This window comes from Nyctereutes procyonoides, unplaced genomic scaffold, assembly GCF_905146905.1.
Source record: "Nyctereutes procyonoides isolate TBG_1078 unplaced genomic scaffold, NYPRO_anot_genome, whole genome shotgun sequence".
Taxonomy (NCBI): domain Eukaryota; kingdom Metazoa; phylum Chordata; class Mammalia; order Carnivora; family Canidae; genus Nyctereutes; species Nyctereutes procyonoides.
The window spans coordinates 58,533,405-58,557,263 of record NW_026575046.1 but is presented as its reverse complement, the minus strand read 5'-3'; the positions used below and the strand labels follow the sequence as shown (position 1 = coordinate 58,557,263).

Below are 23,859 nucleotides of genomic sequence, written 5' to 3'. Positions count from 1 at the left end.
TCTGCTCTGGCTTCTTCCTCTCTGCTCTCTGGGGCAGGGGGCCACTGCGGGTGAAGGAGTTTGTCCAGGGGTTCAGGGAAGGTAGGTGTGGGTTATGCACAAAGCATGGCCGTCCCTCGGCTCTGGGGTAGAGTTCCCGTCACCTGCAGGGACTGGGGGCTGCCTTGCTCCTGTTCTGCCCGCAGGGACATTTGTCAGGAGCGACCCTTGACTAGTGGTGTGGACGCTCCTCTAAGAAGCACGTTCATGGTGCTCATTTCGAATCTAACCTCTCTCTCTCTCTCTCCCTCCCTCCCTCCTTCCCCACTTGTCTCCCCCCCACTGCCCCGCTCCTCCTCTGCTTAGTTGGCTGGAGTTGTCTTCCTTGGAGTTGGACTGTGGGCATGGAGTGAAAAGGTAGGTGTCCGTGTTACCAGGACGGTAAGCATCAGGGAGCCCGGACCAGGTTTGTTCAGCTTTAATTGTTGCTTCATCCAGACTCCTCCCCAATGAGCACTCTAGCACACGGTGGTGTCTTGCCCTGGGCCTGGTTCTGCGTCCCCGTGGTGGGGTCACTGCTGGGGGCCACGGCAGGGCTGGGCTGGTTGGGTTTTTGAAGTCCGCAAGTGTGGGAAGCCCGCTGTGCTGCTCCCAGAAGCCTCAGGTGGCCTGGCGGCTTGTGTGCAGCTGCGTCCCGGGCGGGCCTGGGGCCACCTCTGCTCCTGTCTGTGCCTCCGGGAGCCAGCAGGTCCTTGACCACAGTTGTGTTGATTCCTGTGTTCTTGTCCTTCTGAGGGCAGGGGCAGGGCTGTGTTACATGCCCCGTGGGTGCCCGTAGGGGTAGGGCCAGGTCCCTACACACCTGGGAACCTCACGGCCCAGCCTGTGCAGGAGAGGTGAGGTGGGCAGACCAGGCTCTTCCTGTCCAGAAGGACAAGGGCAAGTGTGAGGAGCATGAGGCCAGGCAGGAGGTGGTGGGAATTACAGCATCCTCTTGGGCCTCAGGCACAGAACCTTCCTTTGCTTCCAGGAGAAGGAGGCGGGAGCACTAAAAGATCTACAGGTTTTCTTACCATGGCCTTAGGAGGTGAATAAGACCTGCCTTAGGGTTGGGGCATCTTCAGGGTAGCCTGTAAAGGTCAGGGGCTGAAGTGCAATGTCACTTTGTCCTGCTGACAGGTCCCTCAACCCTGTCCCTGCAAACCGTGACTCATAGCGCCACCGTGTGGCCATCTCCTGAGCAGCAGCAGCTCCTCCAGCTGAGCCCCGAGCTGAGACCTGGGTGCCCCCGGGTGCCCCTGGGTGCCCGGACAGGTGGCTCCTCTCTCTTCCCTCCTTTGAACCCTACAGGACTGCTCTGTCCCTTTTGGTTCTCACCAGCCACACGGGACTGTATGTATTTAAATTAGTTAAAATGAAACCAGTTAAGGTTCCGTTCTTCAGTTCCACTCAGGTGCTCACTAGCACAGGGACCAGTGGCTACCATTCGGGACAGTGAGGGTGTAGAACACCTCCCATCATCACAAAGGGTCTTGTGGACGGCGCAGCCTTCGCCTGCCTTTGGTGGGCTTTTTCCACAAGAGTGTGCGCAGGATGGTGGGGTTCTCCAAGTGGCCTAAGCCGCCACATAGCCAGAGGCCAGGGTGAGGCTCTGGCCCCTAAGGTGCCTTGACCAGAGGCCTCAGGGGTCTCCAGGACCCCTTCCACTCCAGGCCTGGCATAGGCACCCTGCAGTCTACAAAAAAAGCTTGGGTGTGCATAGGGAGGGACTCACAGCCAAGGCGCAGCCCAGGATTGGTGCCTGTGAGGGCCCTGGAAGCCGAGGCAGGCAAGGATCTGCAGGCAGAGGGGCCCCGAGGGGGCAGGGGGGCAGGGGGCAGGGGCTGTGCTTTGTGCTCCGGCCTGGCTTTGAATGACCGACCGAGCCTCAGAGGACAGGTCCCTGTCCTTATTTTATCTCTGGACACAACCAAGCCCCCCCTCCCCACGAGGCACCCTTGACTCCCTGAGGCTGATGCTGTCTCTGCCTCTTTCAGGGGGTGCTTTCTGACCTCACCAAAGTGACCCGGCTGCATGGGATCGACCCTGTGGTGCTGGTCCTGATGGTGGGCGTGGTGATGTTCACGCTGGGGTTCGCTGGCTGCGTGGGGGCCCTGCGAGAGAACATTTGCCTGCTCAAGTTTGTGAGTAGCCCCAGATCCAGGGGTGGGGGGGGGGACAGGGAGATAGGGGTGAGGGCTTTGCTGGGCAGGCTTGTGAAAGCTTACATGGTGGGGGGGTAGCTCTTGTGGGCCCCCCAGGCCCTGGCAGTGTGGGGAGGACGCAGCCCTTGTTGGTACCTTGCTTCCCACCGAATGGTAGGCTACGGGGAAGCTGCGGGCCGAGCTGGCTCCCCAGCCCTGGAGAAGCCCGGGGCCCCCCAGTGTTCAGCTCCCGGAGGGAAGGGGTGGCTGGGCAGCCAGCTCCTCGCCCCCTCCCCTACGTCCTGTTTCCCTCAGAAGTTCCAGAAGTTTGAAACGAATTGTTTGTTTGCTACTCACCTTTGCCCTTCTTGGCTAAGATCAAAAGATGTTGCCAGTAAAGTTAGGAAATCGGTTCCCTCCTCCAGGGTGTGTAAATCTGTTGGGATGTGCGGTGCAGAATCCTTAATTTCCTGCCAGAACCGCCAATTACTAAGAATTTGGTTTTATATTTAGATACAAATTCACATTGAAATGCATTCAGTTAAAATTAAATAGCACCTGGTGGGGAAAACACATAATCGTGTTTTGCAATATATTATTTGTGGAATTTATTAGATCAAGCCTTCTCTTCCCTGGGCTTAATTTAAAAAGCAAACACGTGGGGTTTTTTTTTTTTTCCTCCTCTTAAAAATATATTTAGTGCCTTCCTTCTCTGTGAGTGGTGATTGCGGTTTGGAGGGCCCTGTGTGTACGCCCGTCTGTGTGTATGTGCGGGTGCTTTCCGTGTCCTTGACCTTCGGCTGCTGTGGCATGGCTACTTACAGCGCAGGGTGACCGGTGATGGCAATGGTCGGGAGAACTCACGCACTGCTCGCTAGATGTCTGCCAGGTGGGGGGTGCGGGTGCGGTGGGCCCTTGCAGAAGAGCAGCACTGTTGTGCCCAGGGGCGCTGTGCTTCTGGAGAGGTCTTGCCACACACAGGGTGGGTAGTGGTAAAGAGCCCTGCCGGGGAACTCACGTGTCCCTTGTGAGCTGTGTATACTCAAGCAATCTACCTGCCTGGGTGACCCTCAGTTTCCTTTTCCTTAACGTGTGGGTGACGCATTAGATTTCTAGCAGCTTGGATGGTTGTGTGTGTGAGGAAAGTGGTCAGAGCCTGTGTCTGGGGCACGGCCCTAACGGAGCCAATAGCCTGGTGTGGGGTAGATTAACCATCCCTTCCTGGGATGAGGCTTCCTTGTGGGGGAGGGGAGCTACATCACAGGAGAGGGGTGAGGCAGTGGCCTGGAGCTTTCTCCTCCCTTCCCTCCTCTCTTACCAGTGCTGTCGTGATGTGGGTGGGGATGCATGTGTCCACTTAGAGCTGGGGCAGGGTTGCTGGCCAGGACCCAGGGATTCCTGGGGGCGCCAGCGCTGGTCTCCTGGATGTGGAGCCCACTCGCCTTGTGGCAGGCGTCCATCCTGGGTCCCGCGAGGTTTCCCCCCGCTGGAGGCTGCAGGTGTCATAACTCTCCATCGGGTTCTTGTCCTCGTGCAGTTCTGCGGCACCATCGTGCTCATCTTCTTCTTGGAGCTGGCCGTGGCCGTGCTGGCCTTCCTATTCCAGGACTGGGTGAGGGACCGGTTCCGGGAGTTCTTCGAGAGCAACATCAGATCCTACCGGGACGACATTGACCTGCAGAACCTCATCGACTCCCTTCAGAAAGCGGTAGGCACCCCTGTCCTGGGCGCCCTGGTAGAGCGTGGGGGTCCCCGGCGGTGCCTGCTGCTCTGGGCACACGTGCGCGGCTAGTGGGAGGTGCGGCCCCCGGCTCTGTCAGTTTAGCTTTGGCTACTGGTGCCTGCGCACTGGCACAGGCGTGTTCGAAGCGTGTCTGCCCCCATCTGCAGGGGGCAGGCATCTAGCCACCCTGGCGCCCTCCCCCAGGGGCCCAGGCCCCTCCACCCTGGCCAGGCGGCTGCAAGCCCCCAGGCGCTGTGCGTACCCAGGGACGGGTCTTCCCCTCCCCCGGCGCTGACTCACCATCTGAGGCTATTCCTGTCCGCTTCCTCCCCGGGACCTTTTCCCCTTCCTGTTAGAGAAGGCAGACCTGCCTGGAGGAAGCTTCCCCAGATGGCGAGGAATGTGACCTCCCTGGAATATGTCCCCAGGGGCCTGGCTCAGCTCAGCCGTCCCAGGCCTTGGCCTTTACTGCAGCTGGCCTCGGTCCCCTGCGTGCGGCTGCACCTGGAGACCTGGACCACAGCCGTCCCAACCCGGGGCACGGCTCCCTGCGCGTCTGATCCTCTGATCCTCCGTGCGCTGCCGGAAAACCTCGTTTCCTCGGGGACTTCACATGGAACACTTTGGTTCTGAGAAGAAAATAATCAAGAAAGCATTAAAAATAACTGTGGTCCGCTCTCATGTTCCCTGAAACTTGTTTACCCTTCTGTCGTGTATCCCGGCATCTGGCAAAACCACGTCGGGACCAGGGACCTTTCCCACGTTGGAATAGTGACCTGCGTTCATCTGCGAAAGCCCCAGCCCCACCATTTCCGACCCTCCCTCCCCACCATCCCTCCCGAGCCTCCCCATGCGGGTCCACATTGGCACATGGCTTCTGGCCTGGCCTGGCCTTGGGGAGAGCCTTGGGGATGTGGGGGCGTGGCTGTGCTGTGGGGGCGTGGCCTGACGGTAGAGCCCTGCTGTGGGGGCGTGGTGTGACTGGGTAGAGCCCTGCTGTGGGGGCGTGGCCTGACTGGGTAGAGCCCTGCTGTGGGGGCGTGGCCTGCAGTGGGTGGAGCCCTGCTGTGGGGGCGTGGCCTGACTGGGTAGAGCCCTGCTGTGAGGGTGTGGCCTGCAGTGGGTAGAGAGCCCTGCCGAAGGGGTGTGACCGTGTGGTGACTAGAGCCCTGATGTTGGGGCGTGGCCTGCAGTGGGTGGAGAGCCCTGCCGTGGGGGCGTGGCTGTGCTGTGGGTGGAACCCTGCAGTGGGTGGAGCCCTGCGTGGGTAGAGAGCCCTGCCGTGGGGGTGTGGCCTGCAGTGGGTAGAGAGCCCTGCCGTGGGGGGCGTGGCCGGCAGGGGTGGAGTCCTGTGGAGGCGTGGCCTTCAGTGGGTAGAGAGCCCTGCCTTGGGGGCGTGGCCTGCAGTGGGTGGAGCCCAGCTGTGGGGGCGTGGCCTGCAGCGGGTGGAGCCCTGCCGTGGGGGCGTGGCCTGTAGTGGGTGGAGCCCTGTTGTGGGGTCGTGGCCTGCAGTGGGTGGAGCCCTGCTGTGGGGCGTGGCCTGCAGTGGGTGGAGCCCTGCTGTGGGGCGTGGCCTGCAGTGGGTGGAGCCCTGCTGCGGGGCGTGGCCTGCAGTGGGATGTGCCAGTTGCCAGTTGTGGGGTTGCTTGCGCATGTGCGAGCCCGAGCTGCGTGATGTGCCCATGCAGTGGGGCGAACCCCTGCCACGTGGGCCTCATTGTTAGTGTTCTCCAGTGTCATTCTTTCCTTTTTAAAAGAAATTCTCCAGGGGTATTCAGTAAATTGTGGAGACTCCTCATGCTGAAATATTCGGCAATCATTAAAGCAGCTGGAACCATGGCAGGGTAGAGGGCCGGGGGAGACGGTATTTTATCTTAGAAATAAAAGAAGACAATCAGAAATCCTGGTTGTGTATTTGTTGTGATCACGGCCACAGCCATGTCAGCAGTAAGGACACGTGTAAAAATGGGAGTCCACTCCTGGTCGAGGATGCCGTTGACCTCACACTGCTGTTTTCAGTGTGTTTGGATTCACAGTTTTTTTGGACGAATGGCATTTCTCTTTGTAACTATACCAGATGATGGGGTAGTGGGAAGGGGAGGGCAGGGACCCCAGGTTAGGGGGGCAGAGTAATGATTATGTTACTGTTCACCCCAGTCGCAGTTCTGTCCTTGGCATCTAGCAGCTGTTTTTTGTAAAGAGACACATTAAGGGAACTAAGGTCAAGTTGGAAAGTTCTCTGGGAGGAAGACACTCACTGCCCACTGTCCTATGAGAGAACTGCATCAGAGGTCCTGTGTGGCCTCAGACGGGAGTGAGGAGTCCGCTCTGGGCTGAGGGGAGCAGAGGAAGGGGACGCTCTGGGGAGGAGGCTCTGGACCGGAGTGCTGTGTCCTGGCGGAGCCAGTGCTGCGTGCTGGATCCAGGAGGGGTCATGGCTGAGGCTTCCTGGTTTCCTTCTTTAAAGGCTACCTAGGTGACCACACCCCGCATCTCCGTGCATGCGGGAGGTCAGTGGGGGGCCTTGATTTGTCTGTATGGTATATGGGGCAGCACTTAAACCTCGAATCCCTGATCCCCTGTGGGTGGTCACAGCCCTGGCTCTGAGCCAGAGTCCCCTGACAGCTCTTGGCTTTTGTGATCACAGAACCAGTGCTGTGGGGCCTATGGCCCTGAAGACTGGGACCTCAACGTCTACTTCAACTGCAGTGGTGCTAGCTACAGCCGCGAGAAGTGTGGGGTGCCCTTCTCCTGCTGCGTGCCGGACCCCGCGGTGAGTCGCCTGCCCCGGGCTCGCCGAGCAGTTCCTGGCTCTCTGAGCGTTCTGGGCTGCTTCTCTGCTCTGCTCTGCTCTCTCTCCACCTACCACTGTTGGGCTCCCGCAGCTCCGAAATCCTATATATATAAACCCCAGGCACATTTTTGCATGGCCTGCCCTGGCTCTAGTGTTCTGGGTGAAGCAGGGGAAGACCAGTAGGGTCCCTCCCTTGAGGGGCTCTGCCTTAGGGCGCCTGAACGCAATGCTCTAAGTGTGGTGAGTCCTGGGACCCCTCTTCACTGTTCACTGGAGGAAATGGCCAGTGCACAGAAGCCCCCACTGGGGAGGTGGGGGTACTCTCCATCTGGGGGCAGGGGGAGTTGTGTCTCCTTTCTTCTTCACCTGTTCTCATTCCCAGTCCATGGCCCAAGTCACTGGGTTCCAGAAACAGGGCTCTTGGGATGACTTGCGAAGGAGCACTGAATGTTTGGCAGAACTGAGTCCTTTACAGCTCTTGTGCTCAGCTGTGCCTGGTACTGGGCCCCAGGGCTCTGGGCAGGGAGGGTGTAGCTGCTGTCACACAGCTGACTCCCCAGCCCAGGAGAGGCTCGGGTTTGCTGTGGCTGCACAGCAGGCGCCCCGGGTCCCCACTGTGACCGTGAAGTATTAAGCCAGTAGAACTTACATCTCCCAGCACAGGCAAGGGCAGACTATGACCCATGCGCCGGACCCGGCCTGCTCTCTGTTTTTGTATGATCTGTGAGCCAAAAATAGTTTCAGCCATTTTTAAGTGGTTGACGATCAATGAAAAGAAGGATAATATTATGTGACACGTGGAAATTTTATGAAATTTAAATTTCAGCATCCATAAACAAAGTTCTACTGAAATACGGCCACATGCATTTGTTTATGTATTGTCTGTGTCTCCTTTCGTGCTACGAGAGCAGAGGTGAATGGTCGCTACATACACGGGCCTCCCTCCCACACACAGTGGGCCACTTTGTCCTAGTCTGAAAGGTTAGTTGGCATCGGGATTAAAGGATATGAGCTTTAGTGGAATTTGAACAGGTGTTTGCTGATGTTCGGTTGGAACTTTTCTAAAGCCTTCTACCTGACTTCTTAAGAGAATGAGAACAAAGATGACCGTTTTTTCCTGCTTTTCTTACAGCAAAAAGTTGTGAACACACAGTGTGGCTATGATGTCAGGACCCAGGTGAGTGCATACGACTTGGAGCTCATCAGGTTTATTCCCTGTGGTCCAACTTCCTGATTTAGCACAAGTGCAAATTGGAGTGGGTGAGACTAGGGGAGGTGCCGTCTAAGCTGGGAGCGAGCTGAGTAGGAGCTGCTGGCAGTAAGACTCCGGGGAACAGTGATGGGGTGATTCCCAGCCCCGTGAACCGCAGTCACAAAATCTAGTAGTTGCTGCATTAGTGGAAAGAGGTCAGATGAGAGTTTGGGGAACAAAGGCTACATTTTTAATGGCTCCTTGGGGGGATCCCAGGAGGTGTCTGTTCTATAGCAGTTCAGGATGAAGCTGCAGGAGCACATGGCTTGGTTTAGCCACCATATGGAGGTGGGGTGACAATAAGGAAGGAGACGGATCTTACGGTAGGAGAAAGGCTCAGTCCCCCAGGACTTGCTTCAGGCTGCAAGGGGTGTGGAGTGGAGAGAAGTGAGTACCCCCCATCCCACACACTGCTCGGTGGCCTTTAGTGGTATGAGTGACTGCTGTTCTGAACGAGGGGACTTGGGGCATCTCCAGGTGCCCCTCCTGTAGGCCATAGACACCAGGATGTGTGCCTCCGGTTTGGGAGACCTGAAGCCCTTCTGTAGGGACCTCTGTCCGTTGCACAGGGGCAGGCCTGTACCAACCTCGGCCTTTCATTGTCACTTGCATTAGATTCTAGGGCTGTCAACCCAAGTCCCGCAGACTGGCTGAAACAACGAAAACGCTCCTCTGAACTTGAGGTTCGAAGTTCATCAGGGTGTTGGGAGGGTTGGTCCGAGGCCTCTCTCCTTGGCTTGTAGGTGACTGCCTTCTCCTGTGTGTGTCCCCACAAGGTTCTCCCTCTGTGTCTTGTTGGGTCCTGATCTCTTTCTTTAAGGACCCCAGTCATATTGGATTAGCACCCACCCTAATAACCTCATTTTAATTTGTTTGCCTCTTCTTTTCCATATATTTGTCGTTCTCTGATGGAGTTAGTTTGCTTAGCATCCATCCGTGTTGTTGCAAAGGGCAATATTTCATTCTTTTTTTTATGGCAGAGTACTATTCCACTGTACAAATGTACCAAATTTCTTTCTTCTTTTTTTGCCTTATATCTAGGATTAGAGTTTGGTGTAGAGCCAGAATAATGATTAGGGTTAGGGACGTTTTGAGTGTGTGTGCTTATTGTCTGGCAGTTCAGAGACCTCTCCGGAGGGAGAACTTGAGAGTTAGAGTTCTGGTTAGGGTTAGGGTTTGGGTATGTGCCTGGTATCCTGCAGTTCAGAGACCTCTGTAGAGGGGTGTTTTAGGGTTAGGGTTAAGGGTTGTATTACTTCTTTTAAACCCTGTCTCCAAGTGCAATCAGGTTCTAATGAATTGGGGGTTAGGACTGCGACATCTGAATTTTAGGGGGACCCAGTTCAGCCCCTAACCCCATTAAAACGGATTACTGTCCCATCAGTGTTGCCGTGGGTGAGGCTGTATGTGGGCAGGTGGGGGTGAGGTGGGCCCTGTGTGCTGGAGGCACCTCCCCTGTGCCTACTGAACCTCTGGTAGGGGGCAGGATCAGAAGGATCAGAAGTCCTGTTGGCTGAGGACTGTTCCTGCTGGCTCTGGAGCCCAGCTCAGCTGGGCGGGGGCCACACTCTGGGAAGCCACTCTTCCCTCCTTCCCCAGCCAGCTGCTCTGACTCAGAAGATGCTGAAGGCCCTTCTAGTTTTTCTCTTTAAACGGGCATCTTCCTTCTCGGAGCCCCCAGGCCCCTCCCTGTCCTTCAGATATGGGCTCAGGGCATGTGCCAAACCAGTCTCCCTTTCCGTCTGGGGAGGGCCTCACAGGAGTGGGTAAAGACCACCGGCGGGGAGCCTTCGGGCAGGGTATGAGAGGCAGGTGGACACCGAGGCAGATGGGTGGCAGGTGTCCTGAAGAGGTCGTCTGTCCTTGGCACCTGCCTTCCCGCACCCTGGCTCCCACCTAGCTTCCCCCTGCCAGCCTCAGGAGCCCTCTGGGGAGCCCGGGTGGGGACATCCTGTGTGTCTTGGGCTCAGGTTGCTGTGATGTTTCCCTGCAGCTGAAGAGCAAGTGGGACGAGTCCATCTTCACAAAAGGCTGCATCCAGGCATTGGAGGGCTGGCTACCGCGCAATATCTACATCGTGGCGGGCGTCTTCATCGCCATCTCCCTGCTACAGGTTCGTCCCCTCTGCCCTTCGTGGCTTTCTTTGTCCTTGGGGTTCACACCTGTGTATTTGAACCAGATTTCACACGTGGGAGGACTGGTGGCCAAACAGTGGGTTGGCTGGCTGGTGGCTGCCAGGAGAACTGGGGGGGGTGGGGGGTGGAGGCAAGAACTCGGCACGTCAGAGAAACCAGGAGGTGTCCGGGGTTCTCCGGGCTTCGGAGGAGAAGCTGGCAGTGCCCAGGCAGCCTCTGGGACAGCTGCCGCCACCGCATGGAAAGTGCATCGTTTAGCTGTTCTGTTGCCGTGTAAAGGGGGCCTGGTGTGGCCGCGGGGCCACCAGCCGTCCCCGCACCCCTTCCTCCTTGGCCCCTCAGGTGTGTGTTGAGTGATCTCAGACGGAAGCTTAGACACAGAAGCATCTCGAAAAGGAAAGAACTAATTTACTTGCCAAATGGGCAATCAGACTTCAGAAGGGCTGGCTCATCAAATATAAACCGCAACTGGAATTTAAAGGGGAAATAAAAAAAGCCAATTTCCTAAGGTTTCTGAGTTCATGTTAGTCTGTTCCTGGTAGAGAAACCGTCTTCCCACGTGATGATTCTGGTCGCCGAGGTCAGACGGCAGCACAGCTAAAATCAGGAAGGACCTGGTTTTTATGGTGGAAACCAGGTTTACAGGAAACATCAAGATTTATTATTTTATATCAAAAACAGTTAGGTGACCCTGCTATTTTTTCAGGTATGTGGTATTGACGTGCCTGGTCCGGTCGGAGGCCGGGCTTCTTTGCTGCCTGCCGTTTGCCCCAAACTTCTAGGCCCCACGGATATAGCAAAACAGGCCCCAGGACTTGCTGTTTCCTGGTGGGTGGGTGTTGTCTTGGTGTAGACCCAGTCATCCTCTCTGTGCCGGGTCCTCAGTCTCTGCAGCGCGGGCCTGGGGCTTCTGTGCAGTGCGGGGTGCCCTGCACACCTTGGGCTCTGCACCTGCCCTCTCCTGCGGGCCCCACCACTGACAGGCTCTGCTGGCTTTGGTTTCAGATATTTGGCATCTTCCTGGCGAAGACCTTGATCTCGGACATTGAGGCGGTGAAGGCAGGCCATCACTTCTGAGGAAGAGAGGTGAGCAAGCAGAGCTGAGCCGTGCCGTGGAGGCCAGAGCCCGTCGCTGTTGTCAACTGGACATCCAGAGGGTGAGAAGTGGATGCACCGAGCCAGAGCCAGCACCTGTCTTCGGCATCAGCGTGACATGACCTCTCTGTTTCTGTTTGCTGCTGCTGAAGACTGAGGAGCCCCCTCTTATCTGCACAGACTTGTGATGGGGACCACTACTCCTCCACTCGGGGTCTACCCAGAGACAGAGAACATGTCTTTAAGTGAGGGTGGCAACCCTGGGGGACAGAGGCTCCCCTGGCTGTGAAAAGGGCCTGACTCGGTTCTCCCGGAGACTAAGCGTATCTGCAGGGCACCCAGGCCTCCCCACTCGTGTCATCGGGTCATCAGTGCTGGCCCAGAGGGCAGCCACATCTGCTGTGAGCGGGACATGGTGGGGTGGCCCAGCAGACACGGACAAGGCTCGTCACAGCAGCAGCTGGGCGCTGCCTGGAGTTGGGCAGGGGAAGGGGCAGAAGTGGACCATGGCACTGGGGCCTGTGGTGTCTGCACAAGTTGGGGGGTGTTAGCAGGATCCTCAGCCATGTTCAAGTGAGCCTGAGCCATGTGTGGACTGGTGCCACGGAGTGCCTCCTCTGCTGCCCCTCCCAGGGCAAGAACTGCCTCCACTCCACAGCATTATGCCCCTATGGCCCGGGGGTGGGGACCACGGGCAGGGTTCTCCTCTGAGAGTCAGCGCTCCCTTTCTTAAAGCGTGTAAATAGTTTATTTATAGGGATAAGAATGTTCTCACACCATTTCTTCATTTCCTCTGGCCTCCCCTGCAAGCAGCCTTACACGGGGTCTGGGACTGAAGCCATCCCTTTCAGTTCCCTTGAGTGTCTCAAGAACCAACCCCATCAACTTCTCCTTTTGGTCCCTAACAACCCGGGTGCCCATACATGCTCCCCCTTCCCCTGTGCACCCTGGCTCACATGCACCCACTCCCCTCCCCAGCTTGGCCTCACTGTCTTCTGGTCTTGGTGCTACTGAAACCGTCACCCGGAACTTGAATCCTGACACACACACCCCTTCTCCCCCATCCCCCGGCAAGTCCAGGGAGCCCCAGCCAGAGGCGCCAGCCCGGAACCATTGACCAGGGCTCCCGTCGAGGCCATGTGCTAAGGGCCGCTGGCCGGCCTGGCATTTGCCTCTCCCTGGAGAGTGAAACCGCAGCCCCGCCCCTGTGTGGAGCCGCAGGCCCCAGCCTGCAGCCATGTAGGAGCTCAGGATAGTGTTGATTTTTTTTTTTTTTTTTTGCTAACTTTTGTGAAGGCCTCCCCCCACTGTCCCCAATGAGGTTACCTGCTGTGACCATGTCCACCCCTCCTGGAAGGGCAATCCTGGGGCTTGCTCTTGGAAATGAAGTCTGTCTTATGTACTGAATGGTCCACCCCTCCACCCCCTCACCTCCCCCACCCCCGACCTCCCCGCTAGGGATAGCTGGGATGTTTGTGCGTCTTTGGCTGGGCTACTTTCTAATGCTTTTCTGGATCTCGTACCAGTTCTGTCCTCATCGTTCAGGGATTGAGTGCTACCTTCACTTACTTGCTGACGTGTACATGCTCGTGTGGTGTATACTGGTGGGTGTTTGTTGATGATGTTACGAGTTTTTGTTTTTTTATAATTTTCTCTGTAGACTAGAGGAAGAAGAATGCTTGTGTTTTCAGGAATTGAGATGCTTTTCTTTGACTGCCAAACTCTTTTATGGAATATATCTTTATATTAATGCTGTCGTCTCGGTGGTTTTTGTCTCGAGTGCCATCAGGATGGCATTAGGCATCGCAGTGGGAAACCCAGCTGCCAAGGGAACCAGGGGATTGGGTGTCGCTAGACATGACAGGATGGTGGATGGCAAAGGCAATCCGTGGTTGGCACAGTCTGAAATAACTGTCATCAAGTGATTGTCTTTTATTTTATTTTATTTATTTAATTTTTTTTAAGTGATTGTCTTTTAGATTCTGTGTGCCACTTTCAATCTCTCTTTGAATGGAGGTTACGACTGGAACAAGTGGGTTTGTGGGTTATGCCCAGCTAGGAGCACGAGGCAAACGTTGACTCTGTAGGCCAGAGGAAAAGCATTAGGCTACCTCTGTTCAGCCCCAGGCAGTTCGATCCAGCCAAGAGAGCTTGGGGACACTGGGTGGGAATCTGGGCCTGCTGCTCACGAGTGTGGCCTGTACCTACCGTCCCGTCTCTGAAGGGTTAGTGGCCTTGCCCACCTTGCCATGTACCTCTGACCCATCCTGCCCCGGGGAGATGGTGGCACAGACCGTCGCTGCTGGTACATGGACTCCTGAGAGCTCAGCTTCCCGGACAGCTCCTGCTGGCCCACCTGTCGAGGTCGACCTGGTGGCTGGACCCCTTGCGAGTCTTGGCAGCTCACAGCCCAGCTCAAGGTGAGGACTCCCTAAACTGTGGTAACTTGTCCTATGATTTTTTCAGAAGTTCAGTTTGTTTTTCAATTAGTTGACAAAGCTGGCCATTTCAGCATCCCCTGTGACTCGGCGTGGTTGGCTGAGAGGAGAGGGGAGACCCAGCGGAAGGGGTGCAGGTGGGGCCGGCTCCAGCAGACCATTCCCCGCTCAGGCCCCGCTCCCTGCCCTCCCAGATCCTAGGGAGGCCAGCGCGACCACGTCCCCTGCTCGCCTCCACGTACTCCCCGTAACCTTCCTGGCTCTTCCCTTACCCTCCTCCCTGTGCCCCTCCTGCACGCCCTCTTCTCAGGACTCGGCTGCATCGTTTTTTCTCTCCCTCTCATACCATCACTTGTTTCCCCATCCCCTAAAGCTTGCCCTGGCCTCCTTGTCTGCCCTCCTTTCCTTTCGTGGGGAGGCTCATTGTCTGGGCTCTCTTACCCCTGTCTGCTCGTCCAGGCCCCCAGTGCTCTTGGCATCTGCAGCACCCAGTACTCTCTCTGGACCATCCTTTGCTTCTGTGGCCCAGGCTCACCAGGTCTCTGACCCTCGCCTGCCCGTCCTTGTCACACCTGCCACTGCCCGGCTTCCCAGGCTCCAGGGGCGGCCCCTGCCCCAAAGCAAGGCTATAGGCTGGGCAGAAAAACCATCTGTGCTGGTGCTCTGGAAGCCTGGGCTTGGTTTCCCCCACGATTAACGATAAAAATGAATTGGATACAGAAGCTCCTGGGACATAGGAAGTGCTCCGGGTACTTAACAGTTAAACTCGGTCACCAGAAAGCTCCAAGGAAGCTGTTTTCGTGCCCAAAATGTGAGACTCAGAGAAAGGGGAATTCCTGTTGAGGATTTGGAAGCTCTAGATTCAAACTCTGGAAACCTGCCCCAGAACCTGTACCCATTAGAGTAGGTTTGGCGTCTGCTCCCTCTGACTTTGGAATATCGGCTCCTGCTGAGCAAAGCCACACCAAGGGCAAGCCTGGGAAGAAGCAGTTTCCTGAAGGTTGTCCAGCTAACAGGGCTCTGGGGCGGCTCAACAGGCGTTTGGAGGAGGCAGGGGAGAGCTCGTTCATGCATCTGTACCTGGATTTGAGAGAATATGGGGCTCAGCTTTGCTCCCGAGACCCTGGCTTTGGGCAGCAGGCTCACTTCCCTGCAAGGCCAGAGCTGCTGTCCACCAGGCAAGCCCATAGAGGTCTTTCCGCAGGGGGTGGTGAGGAATCCGACGAGGCCTTCTCTCCAGGGGATGCTAGGGAGGGAGCTGGCCGTGGGGTGGTGATGGGCACGCGTAGGAGTGTGGGCCTCTGCAATCGTACAGACCCCAGGGAGGAGCCCCCCAGAGGAGGAGGCTGGCCCAGAGACCAGCAGAGAAGGAACGGCCTCAGTGTCCCTCAGTGTTGGTAGCAGGGGCCACCTGACGGCTCTTGGTCCGCAGCCTCAGAGCACAGAAAGGCGAGGCGCTGTTGCAGTCAGCCCAGCACCCAGGGCGGCGTCCTGTCCTGGGAAGGGTCTGCCCAGGCTCAGGGGCTCAGTCACCCAGAGGCGCAGCGCCTTAGCTGGCCCGGGGGAGTGGAGGGACTGGACGACCTTCACAGGTGCGCGTTTCCAGCCCTAGGGTCATGCGCAGGGCCTGCCCACAGGCCACAGGGTTTTTAGGTTGTCTGTCCCTAAACTGTGCTAACTTGTCCCAAATGATGGATCTTGGTAAAGATGCTTCCATAGGCTTGTGTGTGTTATTCCAGAGGCTGCTGCCTGGCCTGCCAGGCCCGACGGGCACCCCGCAGTTCTCAATCACCCAGGCGCCCCGCGATCCCGAGAACCGCATACCTTGAGTGCCATCATCGTAGCTCCCTGTGAGCTCAGCAATACCTGGCCCTTCCTCCCGGGACTGCATGTGTGGGCAGCTGGTTCTCACAACAAGCCCATGCCTCTGGGGTCTGCAGGGCGCCTGCTGGGGGTGCCGTGGAGGAAGGACTGGGAAATGACTTCCAGGGGAAGAAAAGGTCAAGACTGCCTTCCCGTGGATGCTGTTCTGGTGACAGTTACCAACTTCTGAGAACCCGGCTTCAGAGGAGGGAGAGGAAATGAAGTCTTCCCCGGGGAGGTCTGAGACCGTATTTCCTCGCTTGGCCTCCTTGCCCTGCTCTGCATCTTGTAGTCCAGTGGGGGCTTCAGAGACTTGGTTTCATAACCACCAAAATAAATTACGGTAATTTTATCACCTCAAGCAACTTTAAAACTAGTCATTTTATATGTATAGGCTATCTAAAGATGCGCTAGTGTAATGTGAAAGAGTAGGTTTCCTGTTCCCCAGAGGCAACCACTGTTGAGTACCCTTCCAGAAAATGTTGACGTGTTTTCAAAAATTTTTTTTTGCAAACATCTTTTTCACACAAGTGAGCATCGTATTTTAACATAGTCTTCGACAATTAGCATTGCGTCATGTATCTCAGGGCCCTCTCTCCGCGAGTGTCTACCCATCCACGGGGCAATGTCACAGTCCCACTGCCCAAATGTCACGGTCCCACTGCCCACGGTGGGACTGGCCGGCCGGTGAATGAACCTGGCTCTATTCAGGGGAGTATGTTTACAGTCGCAGGTAACAGAAAACCCAGTTCAAACTGGTTTATACAATGAAGGGGAGGTTTTTGGCTCCTGAAACTGGAAAGTCCAGAGGTGGGGTGAGTTTCGGGGTTGGTTTGATCCCAGTGGCTCAGTGATGCCAACAGGATCTGGTTTCTTTTATTCTCTCTGCTGTGCCTTCCATCATGTGGAGGCAGCCGAGGCAGAAGGCAGGGAAGACGCATCATGGGCAATCTGGGGCCTTTCCGTGATGGGAATGGAATGGCCGGGTAGTGAAGCTGTGGAGGGAAGCCCCCACCTCCAACCAGAACCCCCCGTGCCTGTCCTTGCCCTTAAACCACCTGTGGATGGGTGAACGTCGAGGAGGCTGCCAACAGCCCTCACGATGCTTCTGCGGTGGATGTTTTAGTTGGTGTGGTGTTCTGTTACAGGGCCTTCTAAAGACTCCATGGTGTTTTGTTGTTAGAATTATTTTGCAAGGAAGACATGTTTTTGAAGGAGTTCTCTAGGGAGGTGGACTGACACTGTAATGCCTGGGGACTCGGGGGTGGGGCATGCCCGTCGCTGCGAGGCCGTAGCTGGGGTGCTGAGGGTGCTACGAGCATGCGCATCCGTGATGGAAGTACGGGCTGGTTCTGGACCAAGGAGTCTGGGTGGTGGGGCGACAACGTCTCTCCAAGGACTCCACCCAGGAGCCCGTGGCCCTGTCACAGCCCAGGTTGCACAGAGAGGCTGAGCAAGTCGGGCAAGGGAGCCCTTGCCACCTGCTTTACCCTGGGAGATGGGGTCACGTGGGGACAGTGTTGGGTGGCATCCTTGTTAACAAGTGGAGGACAAGCATTCCAGATGCAGTGCTGTCCTGGAGGTTGCATAGGGAGTGAGTCGCAGGGTCTGGGCAGACACAAGCCTGGCACCTGCCAGCCTGGCTGAAGCTCTAGGAGGTGCCACTTGCAGCCCCATCTCCCTGAACGCCCTGGTTCCTTGCGACGGGGCTCTGGGGTCCACACAGCTCGCTGCCCGATTGCTGCCCCCGGCAGCTTGGTTGACCCTGCTCCTGGAGGAGGGTGGTGCTCACTTCCCCAGGGAATCAGGTACATGGAGGCAAAACCAAGAGGAGTGGGGAAGGGAGAGGAGGAGGTCTGAGCCCTGTGGGACCACGTCCTCGGTGGAGACAGGGTTGGGCTGTGGGGGACTCTTCTGCTTCCCCTGCACTGGCAGGCTGCGGAACCAGCGTCGTGACGTGAGAGGAGGACGGGTATCCTGGACCCAGATTCGTTTGGGGTAGGACCTGTGCCCTGGTGGCGAGAGGCCTAAGGTTGAGTTTGGGCTAAAAAAAAAAAAAAAAAATTAATTTAAAACTTAGTACCCTCGTTTCCTCCCTTGTAAAGTGGGGATACTTATCTTCATTTCTCAAGGTGTTCAGGAATATTCAGTTGATTAGCAGAGATGAGAGCACGGGGAGCCATGACTCCCCAGCCCCCTGCGACTTGCTAGCTGTGTGGCTTTTGGCAAGTTCCTTCACCTCCTCGAGCCCTTTTTAGAAAATGGGGATGGTAATTCCCTGTTGTCCTCTTTGTGAGGATTAACCGGGACGGGGCAGGTGAAGTGTTTAACACGGGGCCAGGCTCCCTAGCATGTGCCTCCTGAATTTCAGCTGATAAGATGACTGAGTCCCCCCAGGCCGAGTTGCCTGAGCTCCAAGTAACAGCTCAGGCTTCCAGCCAGGCTGAAGCGAGAGGATCCATGGATCCATGTCTCCGTCCTCCCAAGAATGAGGCCTGGAGCTCCGTAGGGAGACTCAGCAGGCATTCGGAGTGCATGGTCTGTTAGCTTTCTGTGTCATCAAGGTGGGGAGGCGGGCGAGGGTGCTGCTTCTCACCTGCAGTGTGGGTCCTGCTGGAAACCAGCACAGCTCCAGAGCCCCCGCGCCCCCAGGGGAAGCAGAGTGGCGCTCACCCCCATAGGGGACCGGGGCTGTGTGCAGAGGCTGGCCCACGGGAGGCAGCGTAGCAGCACAGCTGCCCTCAGAGGCCCAGGAAGGGTGGTGGGGGGAGAAAGGGGCTTGAGGAGATTGGGATGGGAAAGGACAGAGGCCTGAACCAGGTGTTGCAAGAGATCAAGCCCCACATGAGGCAGGACATCACGTTTGGACGGGGTGGACTCCACCTGGTCTCAGTCTGGTGAGAAGAACAGATGTTCAGGGAAGTGCTGGGACCTGCCGAGGCCTCAGAACGAGGGCCCGAGCCGGGGAGGCCGGCTGTGTCCCTTCCACCTCTGATGGGGTGGGATGGCCCCTGCAGGACGGAAGCCAGGAGCCAGGGAGACGAGTGTGTGTGTCAGACGAGGGCATGGGCCCCACTGTGCTTGCTCCCAGGAAAAAAATTTCTGCGTCTAAAAACGTGGGGGTGGAGGGCCAGGGTCAGCAGGGGGGCCAGGTCAAGGTTCCGTTCTTAGGCAGTGTGAGTCCAGTGGTCTCACCTCCATAGTCACTGCAGTCACTGTCACTACTGCTGCCATCTGGCCGGGGCTCCTCCTCTCCCCCTCCCTGCCCGGCCCGTTCGGCCTCGCTGCGCCTCTGCACAGAGCCCTGGGTTGCCGGCCCTGTTTATAGGTGATTGTTTTAGATGCAGTCATTTTTCTCTCTGCAGGGACTGGTCCCAGGCCTTGCTTTCTTTTAATTTATTTTAAAAATTTTAAATTTTTTTTTAGTTTTTAAAAAATTTTTTTCTTTTAATTTTAGATCTATTTTCCCCCCTTTTTTTGAAAATTAGTGCAGCTGTGGGCCTATATGGAGAGAGATGGAGTGGCCTCCAGGAGGGACTGAGCACCCTGTCTCTGGAGGTGTGCAAGCCCAGGCTAGCCGTCTCCTGGTGGGGGTGATATGGGTCGGGCTGACAGTGGGTTTTGTGCTGCAGGGGCCATAGCCAACCTTCCTTCCCGTCTCTGAGAGGCAGTGGTCTTTAGTGTGCCTTTTGTTAGAGATAATCCATCCCCCCAAAAAGCATTATTTATATAGTATTACATATGGATGTGTCAAAATTTTTATTTAACTCATTCATTAAATGAGGGAGCTGATAAGATTAACAGTCATTTCGAAGGAGAAATCACATAAATCTATATGGAGTAAAGGAATGTGGAGACTTTTTTCTCAGGGGGAAAGGGGATAGTTGGGCTTCATTCAGATATGATGCACAGTTACGCACGTCCACGGACGAGAAGTGTCGTGCATTAACTCTACAGCTTAGCTGTGACGCCACTCAAGGGTAACGAAAGCCTAGAAGCAGATCATTGGGAGACTGTGCACTGAACAACGCACCCTTTTCCACCAGACACACTTGGAATCTTTTTTGGCTTATTCCAGAAAAGCTGTCCTTCCGCCTCTCGTCTTTCTGGCACAGCTCACTTGTAGTAAACGGGGCCCAGGCAGGGAATCCAAAGCAGCCAATCTCTTACTGTGAAAAATGGAGTCTGGAGGTTAGGGTATCTCCCATGTGCTCTACATAAAGGTCAGCCCCCGTTGGGGGCATCCTGGGGGCACTGGCTGGCCTCTGGGCAATGGGTGGACGGACGGCTCAGGCCGTGTCTGCGGCCCCCCAGCCTGGGTACCTGCAAAGCTGCTCCCCGGGCACCCCTACAAACACACCCAGAGCCTCATTCAAACCTGCATCTGCCTTCTCTTCCCCCAGTGCCTGGTCCCGCCCACACCCCAAACTGTTCCTGTCAGTCTTGCCCGTCTCAGCCTCAGCCGTCTCAGCCGAAGGCCCACCAGCCACCCAGCGGCCCAGTCCGGGAGGGTGGGCGGAGTCAGCAGGATGCAGGTAGTCCATTCCAGAAGAAATGTCTTATCCAGAAGAAATGTCTTATCGGGAGCTCCTGAGCCCTTCACTCCCTGCGACAACCAGTGTGACCGATTTCAGTGACATTGTCCCTTTTGTCCTTCTGCAGGATCCCTGGGACTCCCCTTGGGTGTAACGTGCACATTTGAGTCTCCTTTTGAGCATAACTGTGTTCTTCTTCTTTTTTTTTTTTTTTAGAATTTTATTTATTTATTCATGAGAGACAGAGGCAGAGACACAGGCAGAGGGAGAAGCAGGCTCCATGCCGGGAGCCCGACGTGGGACTCAATCCCGGGTCTCCAGGATCAGGCCCTGGGCTGCAGGTGGCGCTGAACCGCTGCCCCCGCCCCCCCACCCCGGGCTGCCCCATAACTGCATTCTGAAGAGTTTACCCCGCTCCCCGAGGGTCTCTAAGTGGTTCCTGGAAGCTGCAGGGGGCGGACGGCCCGGGGGTGTCCTCAGGGGTGTTCTCAGACGACAGAGAATGCAATGGAAGGTCCGGAGGGGCTCGGCGCCGGCAGCGCCAATGCAAGAGCCAGGAACCGGGTGCTGTCTCCTCAGTCAGATGGGGAAAGTAGCTCCACCCCTGTAGAGGGTCGGGGCTCAGGCAGGGGTGCTGAGGTTCTCAAGGTCCCTTGACCAGCCGCGGCAGTGGCACCTGGGGGCTGCTCAGAGGTGCGAACTCTGTGGTCCCACTCCAGGCCTACGGAGCCACAAACCTGGGAGGGAGCCCAGGAGTCTTTTCGCCAGTCCTTAGGGGATCGTGATGCATGCTCCAGTTTGCATGGGGCTAGAGTCAGAACAGGCTTCCCCTAAACTTTGGTGACTTCGAAAAACACATACAGGTCTTTGGAGTCATTTCTTTCTTTTTTTTTTTTTTTAATATTTTATTTATTTATCAGAGAGAGAGAGAGAGAGAGACCCAGGCAGAGGGAGAAGCAGGCTCCATGCAGAGAGCCTGATGTGGGACTCGATCCAGGGTCTCCAGGATCACGCCCTGGGCTGCAGGCAGCGCTAAACCACTGCACCACTGGGACTGCCCTTCCCCGTGGCTGGGGAAGAAGGGGAGGAGGGAGGGCGGGGGAAGCCTTAGGAACGCAGCCCGGGTGGCCTGCACACGACTCGGGCTCCCGTCCAAGCGGCCAGAAAGCAGGGGCTGCGCTGAATCACGGGGGACCGGTGAAGGTCCACCCGCCTGGCCAGGAAGCCGAGGACAGGCCTGACAGGAGGACCCCAGTGGCCCGCGCCCCAAGTCCCACAGCTTGGGGAAGCAAAGACGGGAACTGGATTTACTGTCTTCCAGCATCTGCCTCTGCAAGGGACTGAGGGCCCAGTCCTCGCGGGGCTGGCTTGCCACCTCATGCTCCACAGTGGCTGGAGGCGCTGGGCCCCTCGCCATGCTGGGCAGGTGTGTGGGCTCCCCAGGGCACGGATGTGGCCCTCCGTGGTCGGCCACGGGGCAGGTGTGGGCCCAGCTCCGCGTCCCCAGAAGGACTGTCCAATTCGGAATAAGAGTGGGGGTGGGAGGGGAGGGGAGGGCCCCTTCCAGCTCAGCATATGATGGGTTTGAGTCCAGGATCCCTTAACAGCTGTTTGGCTGGACAATAAAGCTGAGCTTGGGATCATAGAGTTTCTTCCTAATTTTGTTCTGAGAATTAAATGAGATCCTGGAGAAAGCAAGCCCCGGCCCAGGGCCTGCTCTGGCACAGTGGGCAGGCAAGAGACCTCAGCGGCTCTTCCCTGGTTGCTCCTCTGGGGAGGCCTGGACGAGGGCCCAGGGTTCCCCTGGTGCCTGAGAACCTGCCTGGGGGTGGGGGCGCTGGGCCCCCTCGGGTTCTGGGCGTTCGCTGCCACTCTCCACGGGTCAGGACAGCTTTGGGGCCTGGGGGGCCGCTGCCCGCGGTGTGGCCTGTTTGCCATCTGGGTCTCTAGAGTTGCCTCCTGCCCTTTGAATTAATGAGCTCAGACCTGGGCTGCGCCGTAGCCAGTCGGTCGTATTTGTGCTGAGTGGCCTGGTTCCAGGGGAATTTGGAGGGAGCGGAGTGTTTCCTCATTGGCAGGGCTGGGGCTCTAGGGGAGATGGGGGTGGGGTCAGGAGTGCAGGCCGGTGGAGGTGGTCTGTCTGTGTCAGATGGTGGGGAGGCAGCTGGCTCAGGACTCCCCCCACCCTGAGGACCTAGAGCTTCCCACCCCACTAGCTGTGCACAGGCACCAAGGGCTCACCTCCTCTGGAACCTGCCTCTTCCTTGGCTGTGTCCCTGGTTTCCTGGAGGGAGATGGGGGTGGGGGTGGGGTGGGGTGGGGGGGGAGTGGCCCCAGGGCAGCGAGGATGTGGGATGGTGCATTCAGAGATACACCCAGGTCTGGGAGGACTTCCTGTGAGAGGTGGACCCTCGGGAAAAGCCCTTAGAGATGAACCTGCCTGCAGTCCTGTCCTGTCCTGAAGCATCGTTGGCAAGACAGATGGAGAGAGAGAGCCCCCGGGTGGTCAGACACAGGGGTGGCGGTGACCTTAACTCAAGGTTATTGGTTCCTATGGCAGGGAGGGACAGGGGGACATTCTTAGAGGCCTAGGGGTAGGATGGGACCTGGCACTACCAGGGTGCTCCCTCCGTGCGGGTGTCTGCCCCTCTCTGCGTGTCAGCCTTGCTCTCTCCTGCAGGCCGACCTCCTTTGTGGGGACACAGGACAGTCAGCAGCCCCAGGTCCCAGCCGTGGCAGGAAAGCAGCGTGTTTCTCCCAGTGCAGGTGTGTCAGTCCCGGGCCAAGGCATATGCATGTCTGTGGAAGCCATCGGGCAGTTAGCAGCCACAGCCTACCCCCCACCTATAGTTGGATTCACCAAGTCACTGGGGAACCAGGCTCCAGATTAAGGAGCAGGGTGGGGTTGGGTGGGGGGAGCAGAGCTCACGCTGGCTCCTACTGAGTGGACGGCCCACTCCAACATCTCACCTGTGTGTGTGATGCTGATGCCAGCCCTGTGCAGGGCCCTGATGCCTTCTGCATACACAGGAGGAACGTGAGCGGTGCAAGGAGCCACACTGGCCGGGAGGTGAGGCCGGGCTGGCGGCAGCCCTGGGCTCTGCTGCTCCTCTCACAAATGTGTGGTTGTGTCTGTACTGTTGTCTTGTTGTTTACGGATGTCAGTGTGGTGTCCTGGCCCTTCAGAGGTACTCGGATCCCACCGATTCCCCGGTGGGGAGAGCCCCCACCCTCCCCACGATTTCTGCCAATTCCAGAGACCCTAGCCCCCCTGTGCCTCCAACTCCTGGACCCCTTGGTGGTCTCCTCTTTCCTGGAAGAATTGGATAGAGGTTAAGGGTTTGCTTTGTTTGTTTGTTTTTCCTGTAAATAAATTTCATAGTGAATCTTTTGAGAATTAAATCATTTTTTTTTAAGAGTTTATTCATTTATCTGAGAGAGAGCAGAGAGAGCGCACAGACAGGGACAGGCAGAGGGAGGGGGAAAAGCAGCCTCCCTGCTGAGCAGGGAGCCTGATGCCGGGCTCAATCCCAAGACCCTGGGCCATCACCTGAGCTGAAGGCAGACAATAGGCTGAGCCACCCAGGCACCCGAGGATTAAATAGTCTTGATGATGATTTGGGACGGGATGGTCCACAGCTATGGGGGGCGTGGTCATCTCTCTGTCTCCTTCTCCTGCCATCTCTGCCACTCTGGAACCTGGTGTCCAGCCTGTGACACATGGAGCTGCTAAGTTCACCCCAGCGCGGCCTCCCAAGTGTGCACGTCCAGACCCAGCCAGGTTTCCAGATCCCGGGCCTTTCCTTTTTAGGTGGAGCTGCTTAGTCTCCTTCGGAGGCAGTGGGGGTTAAAGTATTCTTTT

At 56.9% G+C, this 23,859-nt stretch overlaps 1 protein-coding gene and 1 long non-coding RNA gene across 8 annotated transcripts in view; one reads left to right on the top strand and one right to left on the bottom strand.

The window, feature by feature from the left end:
• Positions 1 to 12,911, top strand: part of TSPAN14 (tetraspanin 14) — a 55,765-nt gene extending 42,854 nt beyond the window's left edge. For 5 of the 6 annotated variants that reach the window (XM_055324957.1, XM_055324956.1, XM_055324955.1 and 2 more), the window contains 7 exons: positions 346 to 396; positions 2,016 to 2,162; positions 3,700 to 3,870; positions 6,533 to 6,658; positions 7,812 to 7,856; positions 9,925 to 10,044; positions 11,072 to 12,911. In XM_055324957.1, the coding sequence (XP_055180932.1) occupies positions 346 to 396; positions 2,016 to 2,162; positions 3,700 to 3,870; positions 6,533 to 6,658; positions 7,812 to 7,856; positions 9,925 to 10,044; positions 11,072 to 11,143 (732 nt within the window). In that variant the 3' untranslated portion in view covers positions 11,144 to 12,911. The remainder of the gene's footprint in view (positions 1 to 345; positions 397 to 2,015; positions 2,163 to 3,699; positions 3,871 to 6,532; positions 6,659 to 7,811; positions 7,857 to 9,924; positions 10,045 to 11,071) is intronic. The other variant, XM_055324958.1, reaches the window with a different exon arrangement.
• LOC129509458 (uncharacterized) lies at positions 407 to 3,618 on the bottom strand. 2 transcript variants are annotated; one of them, XR_008664355.1, is made up of 4 exons: positions 3,481 to 3,618; positions 2,520 to 2,598; positions 2,031 to 2,132; positions 407 to 900 (listed from the first exon to the last, which is right to left on the bottom strand). It is a non-coding gene; the product is annotated as an uncharacterized LOC129509458 (long non-coding RNA). The 2 variants fall into 2 exon arrangements; XR_008664354.1 differs by having other exon boundaries at positions 409 to 769.
• Positions 12,912 to 23,859: the final 10,948 nt, after the last annotated feature.